General features: G+C 42.0%; 1 protein-coding gene across 1 annotated transcript in view; it reads left to right on the top strand.

Moving 5' to 3' along the window:
* Positions 1 to 464: 464 nt before the first annotated feature.
* ulk4 (unc-51 like kinase 4) overlaps positions 465 to 18,588 on the top strand; it is a 459,640-nt gene continuing 441,516 nt past the window's right edge. The window contains exons 1-4 of the mRNA XM_039736934.1: positions 465 to 597; positions 9,458 to 9,604; positions 14,889 to 14,988; positions 18,207 to 18,346. Of these exons, the coding sequence (XP_039592868.1) occupies positions 9,467 to 9,604; positions 14,889 to 14,988; positions 18,207 to 18,346 (378 nt within the window). The 5' untranslated portion in view covers positions 465 to 597; positions 9,458 to 9,466. The remainder of the gene's footprint in view (positions 598 to 9,457; positions 9,605 to 14,888; positions 14,989 to 18,206; positions 18,347 to 18,588) is intronic.

Raw genomic sequence — 18,588 nt, 5'->3', positions numbered from 1 at the left:
GTATCCTAGCGACCAGCTAACTGGTGAGCCGACGTCATCAGGGTCATCCGTCCATCCATTTCTGGATTTCTCGTTCCTTTTTTTTTACTAGAAAAGTAAGTAGCCGTTTGCACTCCACACTATTAATAAAAAATATCCCTTGTTATTTAAGGTTTGTTTTTTGTCATGATATGTTCTGACAAGCAGCCATTCGTTATTGAAGGCCATTTTTTTTCTTGTCATTAGACAGTTGCCGAAAGTGGACTCCACTCTGTCCTCTCTCAAATCCGCATCACCGTCTTCTTTCCCTTTGCTTAAATCGAATACTGTTAAATAAGCAGGATCCCCGTGTCCGTTAGTGGGCAGTAGCGTGTATGTGAAGGGGCGTGACAACGCAGGGCAAAGGGCGGCAATTTCTTTTTTTTTGTCAAAGTTTCCGTTCGTGGGCGGTGTTTCGTCCCTTAAAAGGAGGGACTGAGGGCGGGGCTAAGAGCGGAAGTTTACCAAGCAAAGTGGCGACGAAAGAGCGGCGGTTTGAAGAGCAGCGGAGCGTCTTCTGCTGGCTTAACTGATTCGCCTGTGCACGTACGGAGAGAGCAAAAGAAGTCATTTGATAAGGTCTGGTTTAATCTTTAATTTATTTACACTTTAGTCTATAGGCTTTGCCCTGTGCAAGCTTAACCATCTCTTCTGATCGTTCAACAGTTGTAATGCAATTCACCTGTGGGTTTGTTGGCATCGTTGTTGCTCTCTTATCTGCCGTCATATTCACTTGGTACTTAGGAACAACCACTTGCCGCTGCTCTTCTCGAATGTCCTTAATTTGCATTGTGACGAAGTTTCGGTCCAACATTTTGAGTCCTTTCAGCTATTCTAGGGGTTCTCAAACTCGGTCCTGGGGACCCCCTGTGGCTGCAGGTTTCTGTTCCAACAGCTTCTATTTTTAATTTGACTCCTGGGCTAACTAAGTGAACTGCATTTTTCCCAAATTCTGTGTTATGGGAACAATATAAAAATTAAAATATAGAATATAAACAATATTTCTAGTTTGATTTTGCATTCTCCTTTTCCAGGTATTCTAATTGTTTAATCCATTATTACTGATTAGTGGGTCTGACGCTAAAGTAGTTGCAGCCTTTCATGAGTCTGTTGTTTGCTTGTGTGTCTGCTCGGCTTTAATTGTCATTATTAAGATACAATGAATGGGGCAGACTGCACAGAGAGGGCAAAATATAATGAAATTAACAGAAGAGATAAAAATATTTAAATCTATAGCACAAATAGAAATATTAATAAATGTCTTATAAATGTAAAAATCATGCTGCTGTGCTTTTCTGAATGTAGTATAAGAGAAGAGGGAAAAAACACCAGCTAATTTAAATGAGATCAATGTTATCAGGTGTTGCCACTGATTATGATGTTGGGACAAAAATCTGCAGCTCCAATGGTTCCCCAGGCCCGACTTTGAGAACCCTGAGCTGTGCCATTCATTCACACTTCTTTTATAGTGTTCTCTGTGTCTATCTGACATCTCAAAGTGCCTTTCATGTTTTCTCTCATATAGTGCTTTTCAAATCCATCAACATCTTGTATGGAACGTTTCAGATCTATCTTGATGGATAGATTGGAGTGGAGGATACAATTCTCTCTCTGCTCCACAAGGCTTTTTCTCACCTGGACAAAGCTGGCAGCACTGTGAGGATTCTGTGTTTTGATTAACACCAGCACCTTCAGTACCACCCAGCCATCCATTTAAGGGGTAAATTCTGAGATATGCAGGTGGATGAGCCTGAGGTGACCTGGATAATGAACTTTGACAGACCACCGTTCATGAGACGCACACTGGAGTACCACAAGGACCAATTCGGTCTCCTTTTTTTTTCTCTCACTCTGTACAGCTCAGGCTAGATTAATAACACCAGGTCAGGTCACTGGCAGAAATTCTTAGGATGATTCTGCACTTATGGGGGTGTATTGATAAGTTGGGAGATGGAGGAGAGCAGAAAGGGGGAGAAGTTTGTTTCTTGGTGCAAAGAGAACTGTCTGCATCTTATCAGCAGAACCAAGGAACTGCTTATTGACTTTCACTGAACCAAACAGCCTCTATGTCCGGTCACAATTTACGGAGTGGATGTAGAGGTGGTCCACTCTTACAACTACTTCGGAATCCACATAAATGACAGGCTGGATTTGTCTCAGAACAAAGAGGAACTAAGAGGAGCAGGGTCTTTTTCCTTAGAAGATGTGACACCCTTCACATCTTCTAAAAAATCTGTGATGGTCAGTATAATTTTTCTACACTGTGATGTGCTGGGCTGGTAACATCACTTTAAGAGAAGCCCACCGAATCATCAAAATAATTAAAAAGGCAGACTCAGTTATAGGACACACATTAGACCCCTGGTGGTCGTAGTGAAGGAGAAAGTTAAAATAAAGCTGAGAGCCATTATGAACAATGCTGCACGTCCTCACTGTGACACACAAACACCGAGTATGTTCAGCCAACAAATTATTCAGCAGACGTATTTCAAGAAACAGAAGTGGGGCTTTATACCAATGGCAATACACCATCTGTCTCTCATATAGTCTATCTATCTATCTATCTACAGTGGTGTGAAAAACTATTTACCCCCTTCTTGATTTCTTATTCTTTTGCATGTTTGTCACACAAAATGTTTCTGATCATCAAACACATTTAACTGTTAGTCAAATATAACACAAGTAAACACAAAATGCAGTTTTTAAATGATGGTTTTTATTATTTAGGGAGAAAAAAAATCCAAACCTACATGGCCCTGTGTGAAAAAGTAATTGCCCCTGAACCTAATAACTGGTTGGGCCACCCTTAGCAGCAATAACTGCAATCAAGCGTTTGCGATAACTTGCAATGAGTCTCTTACAGCGCTCTGGAGGAATTTTGGCCCACTCATCTTTGCAGAATTGTTGTAATTCAGCTTTATTTGAGGGTTTTCTAGCATGAACCGCCTTTTTAAAGGTCATGCCATAGCATCTCAATTGGATTCAGGTCAGGACTTTGACTAGGCCACTCCAAAGTCTTCATTTTGTTTTTCTTCAGCCATTCAGAGGTGGATTTGCTGGTGTGTTTTGGGTCATTGTCCTGTTGCAGCACCCAAGATCGCTTCAGCTTGAGTTGACGAACAGATGGCCGGACATTCTCCTTCAGGATTTTTTGGTAGACAGTAGAATTCATGGTTCCATCTATCACAGCAAGCCTTCCAGGTCCTGAAGCAGCAAAATCAACCCCAGACCATCACACTACCACCACCATATTTTACTGTTGGTATGATGTTCTTTTTCTGAAATGCTGTGTTCCTTTTACGCCAGATGTAACGGGACATTTGCCTTCCAAAAAGTTCAACTTTTGTCTCATCAGTCCACAAGGTATTTTCCCAAAAGTCTTGGCAATCATTGAGATGTTTCTTAGCAAAATTGAGACGAGCCCTAATGTTCTTTTTGCTTAACAGTGGTTTGCGTCTTGGAAATCTGCCATGCAGGCCGTTTTTGCCCAGTCTCTTTCTTATGGTGGAGTCGTGAACACTGACCTTAATTGAGGCAAGTGAGGCCTGCAGTTCTTTAGACGTTGTCCTGGGGTCTTTTGTGACCTCTCGGATGAGTCGTCTCTGCGCTCTTGGGGTAATTTTGGTCGGCCGGCCACTCCTGGGAAGGTTCACCACTGTTCCATGTTTTTGCCATTTGAGGATAATGGCTCTCACTGTGGTTCGCTGGAGTCCCAAAGCTTTAGAAATGGCTTTATAACCTTTACCAGACTGATAGATCTCAATTACTTCTGTTCTCATTTGTTCCTGAATTTCTTTGGATCTTGGCGTGATGTCTAGCTTTTGAGGTGCTTTTGGTCTACTTCTCTGAGTCAGGCAGCTCCTATTGAAGTGATTTCTTGATCGAAACACGTGTGGCAGTAATCAGGCCTGGGGGTTGCTACGGAAATTGAACTCAGGTGTGATACACCACAGGTAGGTTATTTTTTAACAAGGGGGCAATTACTTTTTCATACAGGGCCATGTAGGTTTGGATTTTTTTTTCTCCCTAAATAATAAAAACCATCATTTAAAAACTGCATTTTGTGTTTACTTGTGTTATATTTGAATAATGGTTAAATGTGTTTGATGATCAGAAACATTTTGTGACAAACATGCAAAAGAATAAGAAATCAGGAACGGGGCAAATAGATAGATACAGTGGTGTGAATATCTATCTATCTATCTATCTATCTATCTATCTATCTATCTATCTATCTATCTATCTATCTATCTATCTATCTATCTATCTATCTATCTATCTATCTAGTAGTGCCCTATCTATCTGTCTAATTCCACCAATTATGCTATCTATCTCTCTTTCATATAGTTCTCTATCTATCATGTAGTGCCCTGTCTGCCTGTCTCATATATTGCCTTATCTCTTTATCTCTCATGTAGTGCCCTGTTTGTCTAATCCCACCAACTATGCTATCTCTCTCTCTGTCATAGAGTGCCCTTCATATCATCCATCTTTCTACTAGCTGTATTATTTGTCTTCATCTGGGAAATTTCATAAGATTGTGTGCTATGATTAAGGTGCTGTTGGTTAAACTATGTACTTAAGATGTTTTCTGTATATAATATTTTATGTGTTTTTTTAAACTAAGGGCTAATATTATTGTCAGGAAGTATGTTTTTGTAGTTAAGACTTTGAATTTTCAACCCTGTGTTTGTGGGCTCAAATCTTGCAACTGACACCGTGTCACTGTGTGACCACGAGCAAGTCACTTCATCTGCATGTGTTCCAAGCAAAAAAAAAAGAATAACCAATTGTATCTGAAATTGTGTAAGTCACCTTGGATAAAGGCATTAGTCAAATAATAAGTAATTTGTAATAATAATAATAATAATATTATTGGGTCACTGGAGCTCCTTGCTCTTCAACATGCTACACACCATTATGCTTGCGTAAAACATTCTTGCATTACATCTGTTCCTGCTTTTTTTTTATGTTTTTCAAGTGTCTTGGGTTTTTGTGACGGTCGTTCCAAAACAGTTTTACAGCAGAGTGTATATTATTGAATTGAAATGTGTAATCGGTAGGAATATTGTGAAATTTGTGTATATACGTATTGTCATTATTAGATTTGTATGATTTTCGTTTGTTTAGCGGTATTCAGTAATATTAATTTAATGATTCAAAGGTGATTCATTCCAAGTTCATTTAAAATTGCTACAAATCAAGATGCTGTGCTGGTATGAAACTCTAAAATTAGATCTGCCTCATAAACTGAATTTGAATAAATAAATGTCTACCAACAGAAAACTAGAAGTTACCAGTTACTTTTACTCACTCAAACGACGCGTCCTCGGTTATTCTCTTTCTACCATCTTAACAACAAAAAAAAGCAACTCGATATGCGTTACAGGAAAAAATCGTACTTTGTTGGGCCTTCAGCTCGGCTGTACCAGCACTTCATGAGGCCTCCCTAAAGTGATTAGATGTGTGGATTATTTGTGAAGCACACACATTTTTAGTGTGGCAAAGCTGTTGTGAAAGTGTCTTCTTTTGACATTACATTCTTATGCCTGGGCAGCTCTTCTTTGCAGAGTCCACTTGCCTGCATACAGTCGTGTCCAAAAGTTCTGTGAATGGCCCAAGTGTTGGATTTCACAAAGTCTGCTGCTTCAGTGTTTTTAGATCTTTGTGTCAGATGTTTCTCTGGTGTACTGAAGTAGAATTACAAGCAGTTCAGAAGTTTCAAAGGTTTTTATTGACAATGACAGGAAGTTTATGCAAATAGTCCATATTTGCAGTGTTGGCCCTTCTTTATTTTTCTAGACCTCTGCCACTCACCCTGGCAGGCTGTCTGTCCGTTAACTTGTGGGCCAAATCCTGACTGATGGCAGCCCATTCTTGCAGAATCACTGTTTGGAGTTTGTCAGAATTGGTGGGTTTTGGTTTGTCCCCCCACCTTCTCAAGGGGATTAAGGTTTGGGGAGTTTCCTGGCCATGGACCCCACATTTCCATGTTTTGTTCCCTGAGCCACTTAGTTCTCACTGTTGCCTTATGGCCCGGTGCTCCGTCCTGTTGGTCACCAAACTGTTCTTGAATGGTTGGGAGAAGTTGCTCTCAGGGGATGTTTTGGTCCCATTCTTTATTCGTGGCTCAGGATCAGGGGACCACCAGTGCAGAGCTTGTTCAGGAATGGCAACAGGCAGGTGTGAGTGAGGCGAAGACTTTTAGAGGATGGCCTGGTGGGTGTGAAGAAGGGCAGATAAGAAGCCATCAGGGACAGACTGATATTCTGGGATTTGACTGCTGGGGGAAAGTCATTTTCTCTGATGTATCCCCTTTCCAATTGTTTGGGGGCATCTGGAAAAAAAGAAAAGGTGAGCTAAGCTACCATCAGTCCTGTGTCATGCCAACAGTAAAGCATCCTCGGACCATTCACGTCACGTGAAGTTGCTTCTCAGCCAAGGCAGAAACTTCCCAGACTTTTAATCCCTTTGAGAAGTTGTGGTCAATCCTTAAGAGGTGGGTGGACAAACCAAAACCCATATATACTCAGCAAAAAAAGAAACATCCTCTGACTTTGAACTGTTTTTACTTTCAGTAAACTTAATTTGTAAATATTTGTATGAACACTAAAAGAGTCAACACCATAAGACATAAACTAAAAATGTTTCACAATGTGTCCCTGAATGAAGGGAGGCTCAAAATCAAAAGTACCAGTCAGTATGTGGTGTGGCCACCAGCTGCTTGAAGTACTGCAGTGCATCTCCTCCTCATGGACTGGACCAGATTTGTCAGTTCTTGCTGTGAGATGTTACCCCACTCTTCCACCAAGGCACCTGCAAGTTCCTGGACATTTCTGGGGGGAATGGCCCTAGCCCTCACCCTGCGATCCAACAGGTCCCAGACGTGCTCAATTCCTTTGACGATAAACACGAATCCGTCCATCACCCCTGGTGAGACAAAACCGTGACTCATCAGTGAAGAGCACTTTTTGCCACTCCTGTCTGGTCCAGCGAAGGTGGGTTTGTGCCCATAGGCGGCGTTGTTGCTGGTGATGTCTGGTAAGGACCTGCCTTACAACAGGCCTACAAGCCCTCAGTCCAGCCTCTCTCAGCCTATTGCGGACAGTCTGAGCACTGATGGAGGGATTGTGTGTTCCTGGTGTGACTCGGGCAGTTGTTGTGGCCATCCTGTACCTGTCACGCAGGTGTGATATTCGGATGTACCGATCCTGTGCAGGTGTTGTTACACGTGGTCTTCCACTGCGAGGATGATCAGCTGTCCTTCCTGTCTCCCTGTAGTGCTGTCTTAGGCGTCTCACAGTGCGGACATGGCAATTTATTGCCCTAGCCACATCAGCAGTCCTCATGCCTCCCTGCAGCAGGCCTAATGCACGTTCACGCAGATGAGCAGGGACCCTGGGCATCTTTCACAGTCGGTAGACAAGTCTCTTTAGTGTCCTGCGTTTTTAGAACTGTGACCTTAAATGTCTACTTTCTGTAAGCTGCTAAGGTCTTAACGGCCATTCCACAGGTGCATGTTAATTAATTGATTGTGGTTAATTGAACATGCATGGAAAACATTGTTTAAACCCTTTACAATGAAGACCTGTAAAGTTATTTGGATTTTTAAAACATTATTGTTGAAATACACAGTCCTGAAAAAGGGACGTTTCTTTTTCTGCTGAGTATATAATAGAGAGACATACTGTAGGAGGGCGACACGGTGGTGCAGTGGTAGTGCTGCTTCCTCGCAGTAAGGAGTCCTGGGTTCGCTTCCTGGGTCCTCCCTGCGTGGAGTTTGCATGTTCTCCCCGTGTTCTCCGGTTTTCTCCCACAGTCCATAGACATGCAGGTTAGGTGCACTGGCGGTCCTAAATTGTCACTGATGTGTGCTGGCGCCCTGCCTGGGGATTTGTTACTGCCTTGTGCCCTGTGCTGGCTGGGGTTGGTTCCAGCAGACCCCTGTGTTAGGATATAGTTAGTGGGTTAGAGACTGACTGGCTGACTGACATACTGTCGGAGTATTGCAACATAAATCGGAGGCCATTCAGTTTTTCAGGCTCATTCGTTTAGTCAAAAAAAAAAAAAAAGAGCTTTTTACAGAAACTCAAAAAATATTAAAACAAAAACACACAAATTACAGAAAAGAAGAGAAAAAGAATTGTGACTTGGCTAAAGATAAAAGCTCAATCATAGTGAGGAACTATAAAGGCGTACAGGTGTGGGTATGAAGGAGTCCCCCGTAGTGTTTCTTCACACACTTTCTTCGGCTAAACGTCGTCAGTGCTAGTGTGTTATAGAGACGATGTGAAGTGTTGTTCATAGTAGCTCTCAGTTTTGTCTTCATTCTCTGCTCTACTGCTACCTCCAGGGGGCGTCCCATAGCTGAGCCTGCTTCCTTTAATGCCTGATGTTTCCCAGTTATTCCAATTACTAAAGCACAGTTTCATGCCTTCTTCTCTGTTTATTTTTGAGCTTGAATTTTGCTTTTGGCAGGCAGCACAGTATCACACCTCCTCTTCCTTGTTCTCTTCATCTTCCTCCTCCTCCACCAGTACTGTCCTATTGTTTTATAATTGATCTGTAGCTTGTCCAACATATTCTTTTTCATATTACCAAAAATTGCAAGGATATAATCCTTATATATAATTTGATACTATCCGTATGTATGGTGTGCGCGTCTCTACCTCGACTCAATACAAGTTAGAACCATGCAATGGGACTCTGCTTCTGTAGTTAGAACAGAACGTGGCAAACGCGGACGCAGTATTGCGTGATTGGCTACGAATGTTCGAATGCTTCAGTGACGCCACTGGACAGCCGAGTATAGAAAATCGGTGATGGTTCAAGCAGATAACAGTAAGTTTGGTTGGTTTGCTCGGGCGTACTTTCCAGGACTAACATCGTCGACTGACTTAAACTCTTTGACAGCTCCGGAACTGTAAATAATTTAGAACGTATCGCCATTTGCTTTGTACGTCGAAATCTATCTTTGGGCAGTTCGGTTTTGGCATCCATCCTTCTGACATCTATTGGCAAGCCAAGTAATGACGGCTGGGTATTAACAACGGTCATTGTTTAAATTTTAGCCGATCTGAGATCTAAAATGACCAGGCCAACATAATTATTACTCCGACTCCGATTAGAGTCATAAAATACGGTTTGTTTTGAAAATTTGTTTGCTGGAAAAAATCAAATGAGGTGCACCGAAGAGCTGAGTTCACGTCTCGCAGCCCCGTTTTAAACAGGAAGCTCTTCATTACATCGGCCGAAAAGGTCCATTTAGAGCACAAATCAGTGCCATGATAACAAAATCATTTCAAGGACTTAACAAAACAAATCATTCTTTGCAGAGAAAGTATGGATTTCACAAACGTAGAATTTGTAGCCCGATTCGATTGGCCTTCCAGTCACTAGTAAATAATGATTCAAACAAACAAATGTTTTTCTTTTACAGACTTCTAAAATGGAAAACTTCATTTTGTATGAAGAAATTGGAAGAGGGACCAAGTCCATCGTCTATAAAGGGAGGAAGAAGGGCAGCATAAGCTTTGTTGCCATCATCTGTTGTGACAAATCCAAGAAAGCTGAAATCACTAATCATGTAAGTAATCGGTCAAATATTAGCCGATTTTTAATTTTTTTTATTCTTAATTTTACCCTTCATGCACTAAATGATCAGAGGTTTTAATAAATACAGGTGGAGGTGCGACTTATATGGGGATTGGGGAAATTATTTCACCAGATTTCACGCATACCTGCGTCATCATCTGAACTTTGTGGCATTCTGCTGTGAAATTTCACGAACAAATACTGTAGCCATCTATGTTAAATAATTTGTTACTACTCAAAAATGAGCAGTGACTGTTTTGGCAATTTTTACTTAATATACACTCACTGGCCACTTTATTAGGTACACCTTGCTAGTAGCGGGTTAGACTCCCTTTTGCCGTCCGAACTGCCGTAATTCTTCGTGAAATTGATTCAACAAGGTGCTAGAAACAATCCTCGGGGATTCTGCTCCATATTGACATAGATAGATAGATAGATACTTTATTAAGGGGAACTTCACATCATGACAACATCATGCAATTGCTGCAGATTTGTCAGCTGCACGTTCATGATGAGAATCTCCCGCCCCACCACATCCCTAAGGTGCTCTACTGGATTGAGATCTGGTGACTGTGGAGAGTATTTCAGTACAAACCTCATTGTCACGTTCAAGAAAGGATTTGAGCTTGGTGACACGGTGTGTGGTCAGCACGGCAGCGCAGTGGGTAGCGCTGCTGCCTCGCAATTAGGAGACCTGGGTCCTCTTTGCGTGGGGTTTGCATGTTTTATTTATTTATTTATTTTTTTGTTCTTTATTTCACAATAAAGATTTATTTTGAAATTTCGCAATTTCTTGTATTAGGAATTTGTTAGTTTTCGCATACCCCTTGGGGGTCAGAGCTCAGGGTCAGCCATTGTACAGCGCCCCTGGAGCAATTACAGGTTAAGGGTCTTGCTCAGGGGCCCAGCAGAGTAGGATCTTTTTTGGCAGTGACTGGGATTCGAACCGGCAACCTTCTGGATACCAGATCCTTAGCCTCAGAGCCACCACTCCGCCCTATATGTTCTCCCCGTGTCTGCGTGGGTTTCCTCCCACAGTCCAAAGACATGCAGGTTAGGTGCATTGGCGGTCCTAAATTGTCCCTAGTGTGTGCTTGGTGTGTGGGTGTGTGTGTTAGCTCTACGGTCGGCTGGCACCCTGCCCGGGGTTTGTTTCCTGCCTTGCGCCCTGTGTTGGCTGGGATTGGCACCAAGAAAACCCCTGTGACCCTGTAGTTGGGACGTAGTGGGTTGGATAATGGATGGATGTGTGGACATGGTGTGTTATCCAGCTGGAAGTAGCCATCATAAAATGGCCACGCTGTGATCATAAAGGGATGGACTTGTCCGCATCCCCTTGTCAGGTCAGGTAGGCTGTGGCATTTAAATCAGGGCTGTGGAGTCGAGGAGTCGGAGACAATTTTGGGTACATGGGGTCGGAGTCGGTACATTTTTGCCAACTATTAAATTTAAATTGTAATGAACAAAAAATACAGCAAGTTCAAATGTCCCATTTCACAAACAATAGTCATAATGAAGATCTTCTCTGATGTAAGAATAAAGCCGAGTGTACGGTTGTGTTACTACTAGTGTGAAGTTCAGCTGAGCTATTATGCAACCTGACATTCACATATTATAATCTGGATTATGGTACATTACAAAAAATGTTTATTTGATTTCAGATATAATGTGTTTAACAAGTACATGTGTGTAGTAAAGGACCACTTTATCTTTAGTATGTTCAGGACGTTTAGTGTTCACTCCGGAGTGTCGATCAGGACGCTGGCAAATGATGCAGAGAATTCCACACAGCAGCTTAAGAAAGTAGAAAATTAATTATGGTTACTCACCAACAATGACACGATGACTTGTCCGATAACAATGAGTTTTATTTTACTGCACAACAAAGGAGAGCGTCACAGCTCTTCTAATGGAGCCTCTTCAGACGACTGTGTAGCACTGCCGTTGTTCTTCTTCAATCCAAATCCCTAAAGCAGATTCCATCCAGACTACTGCCTTATTACATCCACTTACAACTTGTTTTGCACCCTGGTTAATATTACACTGCGGCCGTAGATCCTTTCCTACTTTTTAAATAAAAAGAATCGTAGCCTTCAACAAATCCAAAACGTTTACCTTTTTGGCAATCGTTAACATCTTCCGTTGGCACTTGGGCACGGCCCCTGAAGCAGTAGCAGATCGTTTTGGAGCCATAATGAAGGGCTTGACTACGCACAAAGATAAACACAAAAGAGCACAACTCTTTACACAGCGAAACACGTTGATGCTGAATGAGCGAGACGAGACTTCCTGGTTAACACTGCATTCAGCAGGCAGGAACTTAACTGCGTGCTCTGATTGGTTAGCTTCTCAGTCATCCGCCAATAGCGTCCCTTGTATGAAATCAACTGGGCAAACCAACTGAGGAAGCATGTACAGGAAGTAAAAAGACACATTGTCCGCAGAACCTGCGAAGCAGCGAAAAATCCGCGTTATATATTTAGTTATGCTTTCATATAAAATCCGCGATAGAGCGAAACCGCGAAAGTCAAAGCGCGATATAGCGAGGGATTACTGTACATAAAACTTATTGATAAAGTACCCAAAGTCCACTAGATGGCAGTATTACTGAAATTAAGCACTAGCTTACCAGCAGTATAGAATCCAAATCAATAACGTAATCAGTACATGTAAACGACTTTACATCTTAACATATAAAAACATAAAATACAAGTAAAATGCAAACGAACCCACCTCTTGTCATCAACGCACACTTATCTTAACTCGGTACACTGCTGATTCTTACTTCTATCAAACAAATGCGGAATTGACTATTGCGGCACTCGTGCACCTTCTTCGCTTTTTTAACATCCCATAATAGACACTCTCGTGCATGCTGGGAGGTGCACCTTTAAATGTGATCCGTGTCTCTTTATAATTGTTATCTCTCTAACAATGTGAGTGTAAACAAGTGTAATAATAATAATAATTCTTTGCCTTTTATATAGCGCTTTTCTCACTACTCAAAGCGCTCAGCAGTTGCAGGTTAAGGTCCTTGCTCGAGGGCCCGACAGAGCAGAGTCCCTATTGGCATTTACGGGATTCGAACCGGCAACCTTCCGAATGCCAGTGCAGATCCCTAGCCTCAGAGCCACCACTGCGCCATATTAATGGTGTAGGTGGAGGTGTGTGCTGTGGCCTGGTGTGTGTTCAGGGCTTCTTGTCTTTTGTTTAAACTGGCCAATACGGTAGAGAGTCAGCTTCCTAGCCAGTAGTTCTGTGGTTAAATGACGACGTGTATGTTGCCTTTCTTCAATCAACACAGAAAATGCATACATTAGCATATTAAATACAGAGGAGTCGGAAGTACCGGAAACTAAGGAGTCGGAGTCGAAGGATTTATCTCCCGACTCCACAGCCCTGATTTAAACAATACTCCTTTGGAACAAAAGGGCCCAAAGTGTGCCAAGAAAATATCCTCCACACCATTACACCACCACCACCACCAGCAGCCTAAATCATTGATACAAGGCAGGATGGATCCATGCTTTCATGTTGTCGATGCCAAATTCTTACACTACCTTCTGAATGTCGCAGCAGAAATCAAGACTCCTCCAACCTAAATAATGTTTTGCCAATCTTCTGTTGTCCAATTTTGGTGAGCCCGTGTGAATTGTAGCCTCAGTGGCCTGTTCTTAGTTGACTGCAGTGTCACCCGGTGTGGTGGTCTGCTGCTGTAGCCCACCTGCTTCAAGGTTTGACATGTTGTGCATTCAGAGCTGCTCTTCTGCATACCCGACTTTGTAACAAGTGGTTGTTTGAGTTCCAGTTGCCTTTGTATCCACTTGAACCAGTCTGGTATCAACAAGGCATTTTTGCCTTGAGATGTTGGTGCGTGAAAATCCCAGTAGATGAGCAGTTTCTGAAATACTCAGACCAGCCTGTCTGACACCAACAACCATATCATGTTCAGAGTCACTTCAATTCCCCTTTCTTCCCCATTCTGATGCTTGGTTTGAACTTCAGCAGGTCGTCTTGGCAATGTCTACAGGCCTAAATACTTTTGAGTCGCTGCCATGTGATTGGCTGATTAGATGTTTGCATTCACAAGCAATTGAACAGGTGTACCTAATAAAGTGGCCGGAGAGTGTACATGTACATCCTTATCTACATGAGGACATCTGCTTTAAGCAAAGAGACTCACAGGCTCGGCATAAGCAGGCCAAACAGTTAAGCTACACCTGTGCCAAATGCCAAAGCAGATGCCCACTCACCCTGCTGCTTTTTATTGGAAGCGTCCCCCCTCGGCTGCTAACTCCTGTGGGAATATTGCAATCGCCCACACCAGGCACTGTTATCATTATACCTTTAATATATTATCATCCATCCTTCCATTATCCAGCCCGCTATATCCTAACTACAGGGTCACGGGGGGTCTGCTGGAGCCAATCCCAGCCAACAGAGGGTGCAAGGCAGGAAACAAACTCCATTGGCCTACCGCAGGGTGGTGCACACACACCAGGGACAATTTAGGATCGCCAGTGCAGCAAACCTGCATGTCTTTGGACTGTGGGAGGAAACCCACAGAGGGCATCCCCATGCAGCGTCTAGTAATTCTATGTCTATGGCCGGACCCGGAAGTGGCACCATCATCGGTGCTGGAACTGGAAGTGATGTTTTCTTGACCAGAAGCGAAGTCATTGTTGGTGCCGGAACCAAGTAGGATTTCCTGAGAATGGTCTGCAAGAGACTGAGAGAGACTTTTAGCCCACTCTGCCACACCCTGGGCTGGCATATAATTACAGTTTTGTAGGCCCTTTAGCTGTTTCCCATGCGCACGTGTGTGGCACCCCCAAAGCACTACTTAAATTAAAGAAATATTAGAAAGTGAACATCTCATGGTACACACAGGTGCCTAACATGGATATCAAATTGCTTAATTTGTCAGCACTGTGGTTTAAAGTGTGTCATTCTTGTTTCCACTAAAACGACAAATAGTGGCAGCATTGACCGAAACGCGGGTTTACAACCATTGATAAAAGTTCATTTTAAACTGTCATATTGGCACGTTTGTGAATGAATTCTGCACACACTTTGTCATCTTTTATACCCAGCCTGTGGTAGCTTTAATGCTGGGATGATAAAAAGCATATGAATTCAAATACTTAAAAATATATTTTTCTTCTCTAATCACTTATATTTAATGCAAAGTTTCTGGTTTTACTACAAAATAAAATTCAGTCCAGGTTATGTGTTACATCTAGTTTCATGTTTCATTATTGTTTTCTTATCCCCAGGTGCGTCTCACCCATGACATGAAAAATGAGAATGTGGTTTCTTTTTATGAATGGTACGAGACTAGTAACCACCTCTGGTTAGTGGTTGAACTCTGCACGGGTAAGTCTGTGTGTAATTCTTCCTTAGTAAATTGAAATCTGTTAGAGATACTTGATGATTTTCCTGAAAGCTTTGTGTTTGTCAAATACCATAAAGAGCTTTTCTTATTATTACACTCCTCACAGCGTTTAACAGACAACCCGACAGACAACCGATCAATCAAAGGAAAAACCTTCTAAGGTCAAACACTCCAAGTTTATAAACACAGTGCCGATGCCCTATGAATACAAATAAGCTGTAGCTGTGGTTGTTGAGGGTTTCCCAATTCGTTCAAATGCAGCACCCAGAAAGGCAGTAGTATGACTCGTTGTACAAAACACTCCACAGTCCAAGTGTCTTTGTTTAAAGATTTTAGTGAAATTCAAAGCAAACGGTTCCCACGGCATAAGGAAAAAAATGTGATAATACACTCCGCTTGAGGTATCTACCGTATATACTCGCGCTTAAGTTCTCACACAGATAAGTTAAGGCTTGATTTTTACTGTATTATTTCCGGTATTTTATAATGTCAGTTGTATAAGTCGAATGCAGAAAACTCAAGCTATTGGTCCAAGAGATTACGATATGCGAACGCCCACCTGAGAGAGTAACCACGGAGCACACGGCAATAACCAAACTATTCCGAAGGGACGTTTGCACTGATTTGTGTTTTTTGTGTCTCGCACCCTCATACACCTTTATCGTAAGAGCATCCTTTATCTACGATGGAGTTTTCGATTAGAAGAAAATATGAAGCTGGTTTTAAGTTAAAAACTGTTGAAGTGGCGACAGAAATTGGTAACTGCGCTGCTGCAACAAAATTTGATGTTTCTGAGAAACTGGTGACAGATTAGAGGAAAAAAAAAATATTTTTGAATGGGCGTATAAGTCGGGGTCTGATTTTATGATCGATTTTTCGGGTTTCTAGACCCAACTTATATGCTAGTATATACGGTTGGTTAAATTTATTGACGTTTCTGTATTATCTCATTCACTTGTACGTAAGGTCAGAAAAATATTTGCCTTCATTGCCTTTCTGACTGTCAGTTTGTTTTTTTTGTCTTCAGTCTAAGAGCTCTACTATTGTCACTCCGAGCTAACATTAAGAACATTCAATAAAAAAACCCTCACGCTGTTCCACTCCATCTGAGCTAGTGTGGTGCTGCACTCGGGTCCTAATCTGGGATCCTGAGTTGGTTTGTCATGTGGTGGGTGCGGCAATGCACTGTATCAGTGCGTGCTCCTAACCTCTCTCTCTCTATTACCTTTAACTTTTGGGAGCTATAACTGAATATTCCATTATCTGTGTTAAAGCGACATTATTTTCAAGTTTAAAATAAGCAAAAACAAAGTTATATTTACCATTAACATTAACTATAACGGTTTTGCTCTTTACATAAGCAATGTATGTCAATTTTTGTTGATGTCGTAAAGAGAAAAACTATAGTGAATATAGAGACTGCTGTAGAAAAGCAAATGTTGGCTCACAGTATCCAGAAAGTGTTCCTCAAACATCGGCCAACTAGAAGTGCACCCTTCTCTGGACAGACTAGCTGCTCCAGTCAGTTGTCAAGTCAAGTTTATTTTCATGTGCGCTCAGTACAATGAGATTCTTACTTGCATGTCTCCTCAGAACAGTTGACAAAAATCCATCCATCCATCCATCCATCCATTTTCTAACCCATTGACAAAAATACAAAACAAAAATAAAAACTTCCACAGCCACCCAGGAGGGCTGTCCTCTAGTGTTCCTGGGTAGGTAGTGTCTTAGAGATGCTCTCTCCCCTGGTCCTTCCTTCCTGCATGCGTCCCGGCCAGGTAATGGCTGAGGTTGCCTGTCACAATATGTGTGTGTGTGCGTGCGTTTAATAAATATACTGAATAAGTTACCAAGTAATGCGATGCATAGTAGGACTCCAGGAACATTCAAAACAACTTAATTTGAAGAAATTGGGTCAATAGAATTGTTGAGCTGAATGACCTGTTCTTGTCAAATGTTTTTCTAATGTTCTAAAATAGTGAAATGGGTGCAGGCCACCAAGTGACTAAAAGCCAGACCAGTGCTCCAAATCTGGCTTCCCAAAACTTCCCTTACCATCAGCAGCACAGCCTCCACACTCGAATGCCAGGTATTGGGGTGCACATGACCAGAAATGGTGCTGAGGCTTTTAAGTTTTAAATATTCCATAATATCAGAAGGAGAGAGAGGAGGGGGGAAAAACACAAAAAACCTCTGGGCCCCCCAAAAATGTTCATTTACTTTGTAAATATTTATTAAAGATTTAAAAAATGGGTGCAAAAAATAGGTTTTGCTCGAAGGCAAAAACTAAAAGCAAACAAAGCCAATAAAATGAAACCAGAGCAGTACCATAGTAAAAACAGCGGGTCAATAACCACGATATGCCCAAAATCAGGAATACAAAAACAGCAATGCCAATGCTACTATGAGAACAGCAGCCTCCCCATTTATTCTCCTTTGGTTCCGTCTCCCAGCTGTATAACTGGATGGCTCCGCCTCCTTTGCTCAACATAGAGGAGCCAGGGTAGATAACACCGAAGGCAAACATCTAGAGAAGTAACACAAAATGAAAACAATTAATAAAAAATGCATAGCTAAACATCATATTACATACAGTAAAGATATAGCCAAAAATAGAATTCATATTGTCCATCCATCCAGTATCCAACCCGCTATATCCCAACTACAGGGTCACGGGGTTCTGCCGGAGCCAATCCGAGCCAACACAGGGCACAAGGCAGGAAACAAACCCCAGGCAGGGTGCCAGCACACCGCAGGGCACACACGCACACACACACACACACACACACACACACACACACACACTAGGGACAATTTAGAAATGCCAATGCACCTAACCTGCATGTCTTTGGACTGTGGGATGAAACCGGAGTACCCGGAGGAAACCCACGCAGACACGGGGAGAACATGCAAACTCCAGGCAGGGAGGACCCTGGAAGCGAACCTGGGTCTCCTAACTGCGAGGCAGCAGTGCTGCCCACTGCGCCACCATGCTGCCCATTCATATTGTCATATACAGAATTATGTTTATATTAAAAAAAAAAAAAAAAGCTACAAAAGCAAAAGGACTAAATAAACAAAGATCTTAAGCCATGGCCAAACCCCTGGCTGAAACATAATAAAGTGCTATTGTGCCAGCTGTAGACATGTATTGTTATTTGCCTTTGTTTGTTTATTTATTTATTTATTTTTTCCTCAGGTGGATCTTTGGAAACCGTTATTGCTCAAGATGAATATCTTCAAGAAGATGTAGTCCGAGAATTTGGGATTGATTTAGTCAAAGGACTAAACTACATCCATGAACTTGGACTTATCTTTTGCGATCTTACTCCTGGAAAGGTAATAGCATTAAAGTAAAAGTTCATATTGGTTTATTTCTTTATAGTACCCTTCAGGTAAGTGAATTTGTGTTTTTTCTGTTAAATAAACTTGTGTATTATGGGGGTGCTGTGGATTGGGCACATATGGCTGCCACAGGTCCTGGCACACTTCTTTTCTTTATGATGAAACTGCTGATGGCAGTGGCACAATTAATTTTGAGGTGTGCAGAAACATCTGATCTGCTCAAGTTTCAGTAGGTG

Source organism: Polypterus senegalus, chromosome 15, assembly GCF_016835505.1.
Source record: "Polypterus senegalus isolate Bchr_013 chromosome 15, ASM1683550v1, whole genome shotgun sequence".
In the NCBI taxonomy this organism is placed as follows: Eukaryota; Metazoa; Chordata; class Cladistia; order Polypteriformes; family Polypteridae; genus Polypterus; species Polypterus senegalus.
The sequence above is the reverse complement of the archived record's forward strand: the minus strand, read 5'-3'. Positions and strand labels throughout refer to the sequence as shown.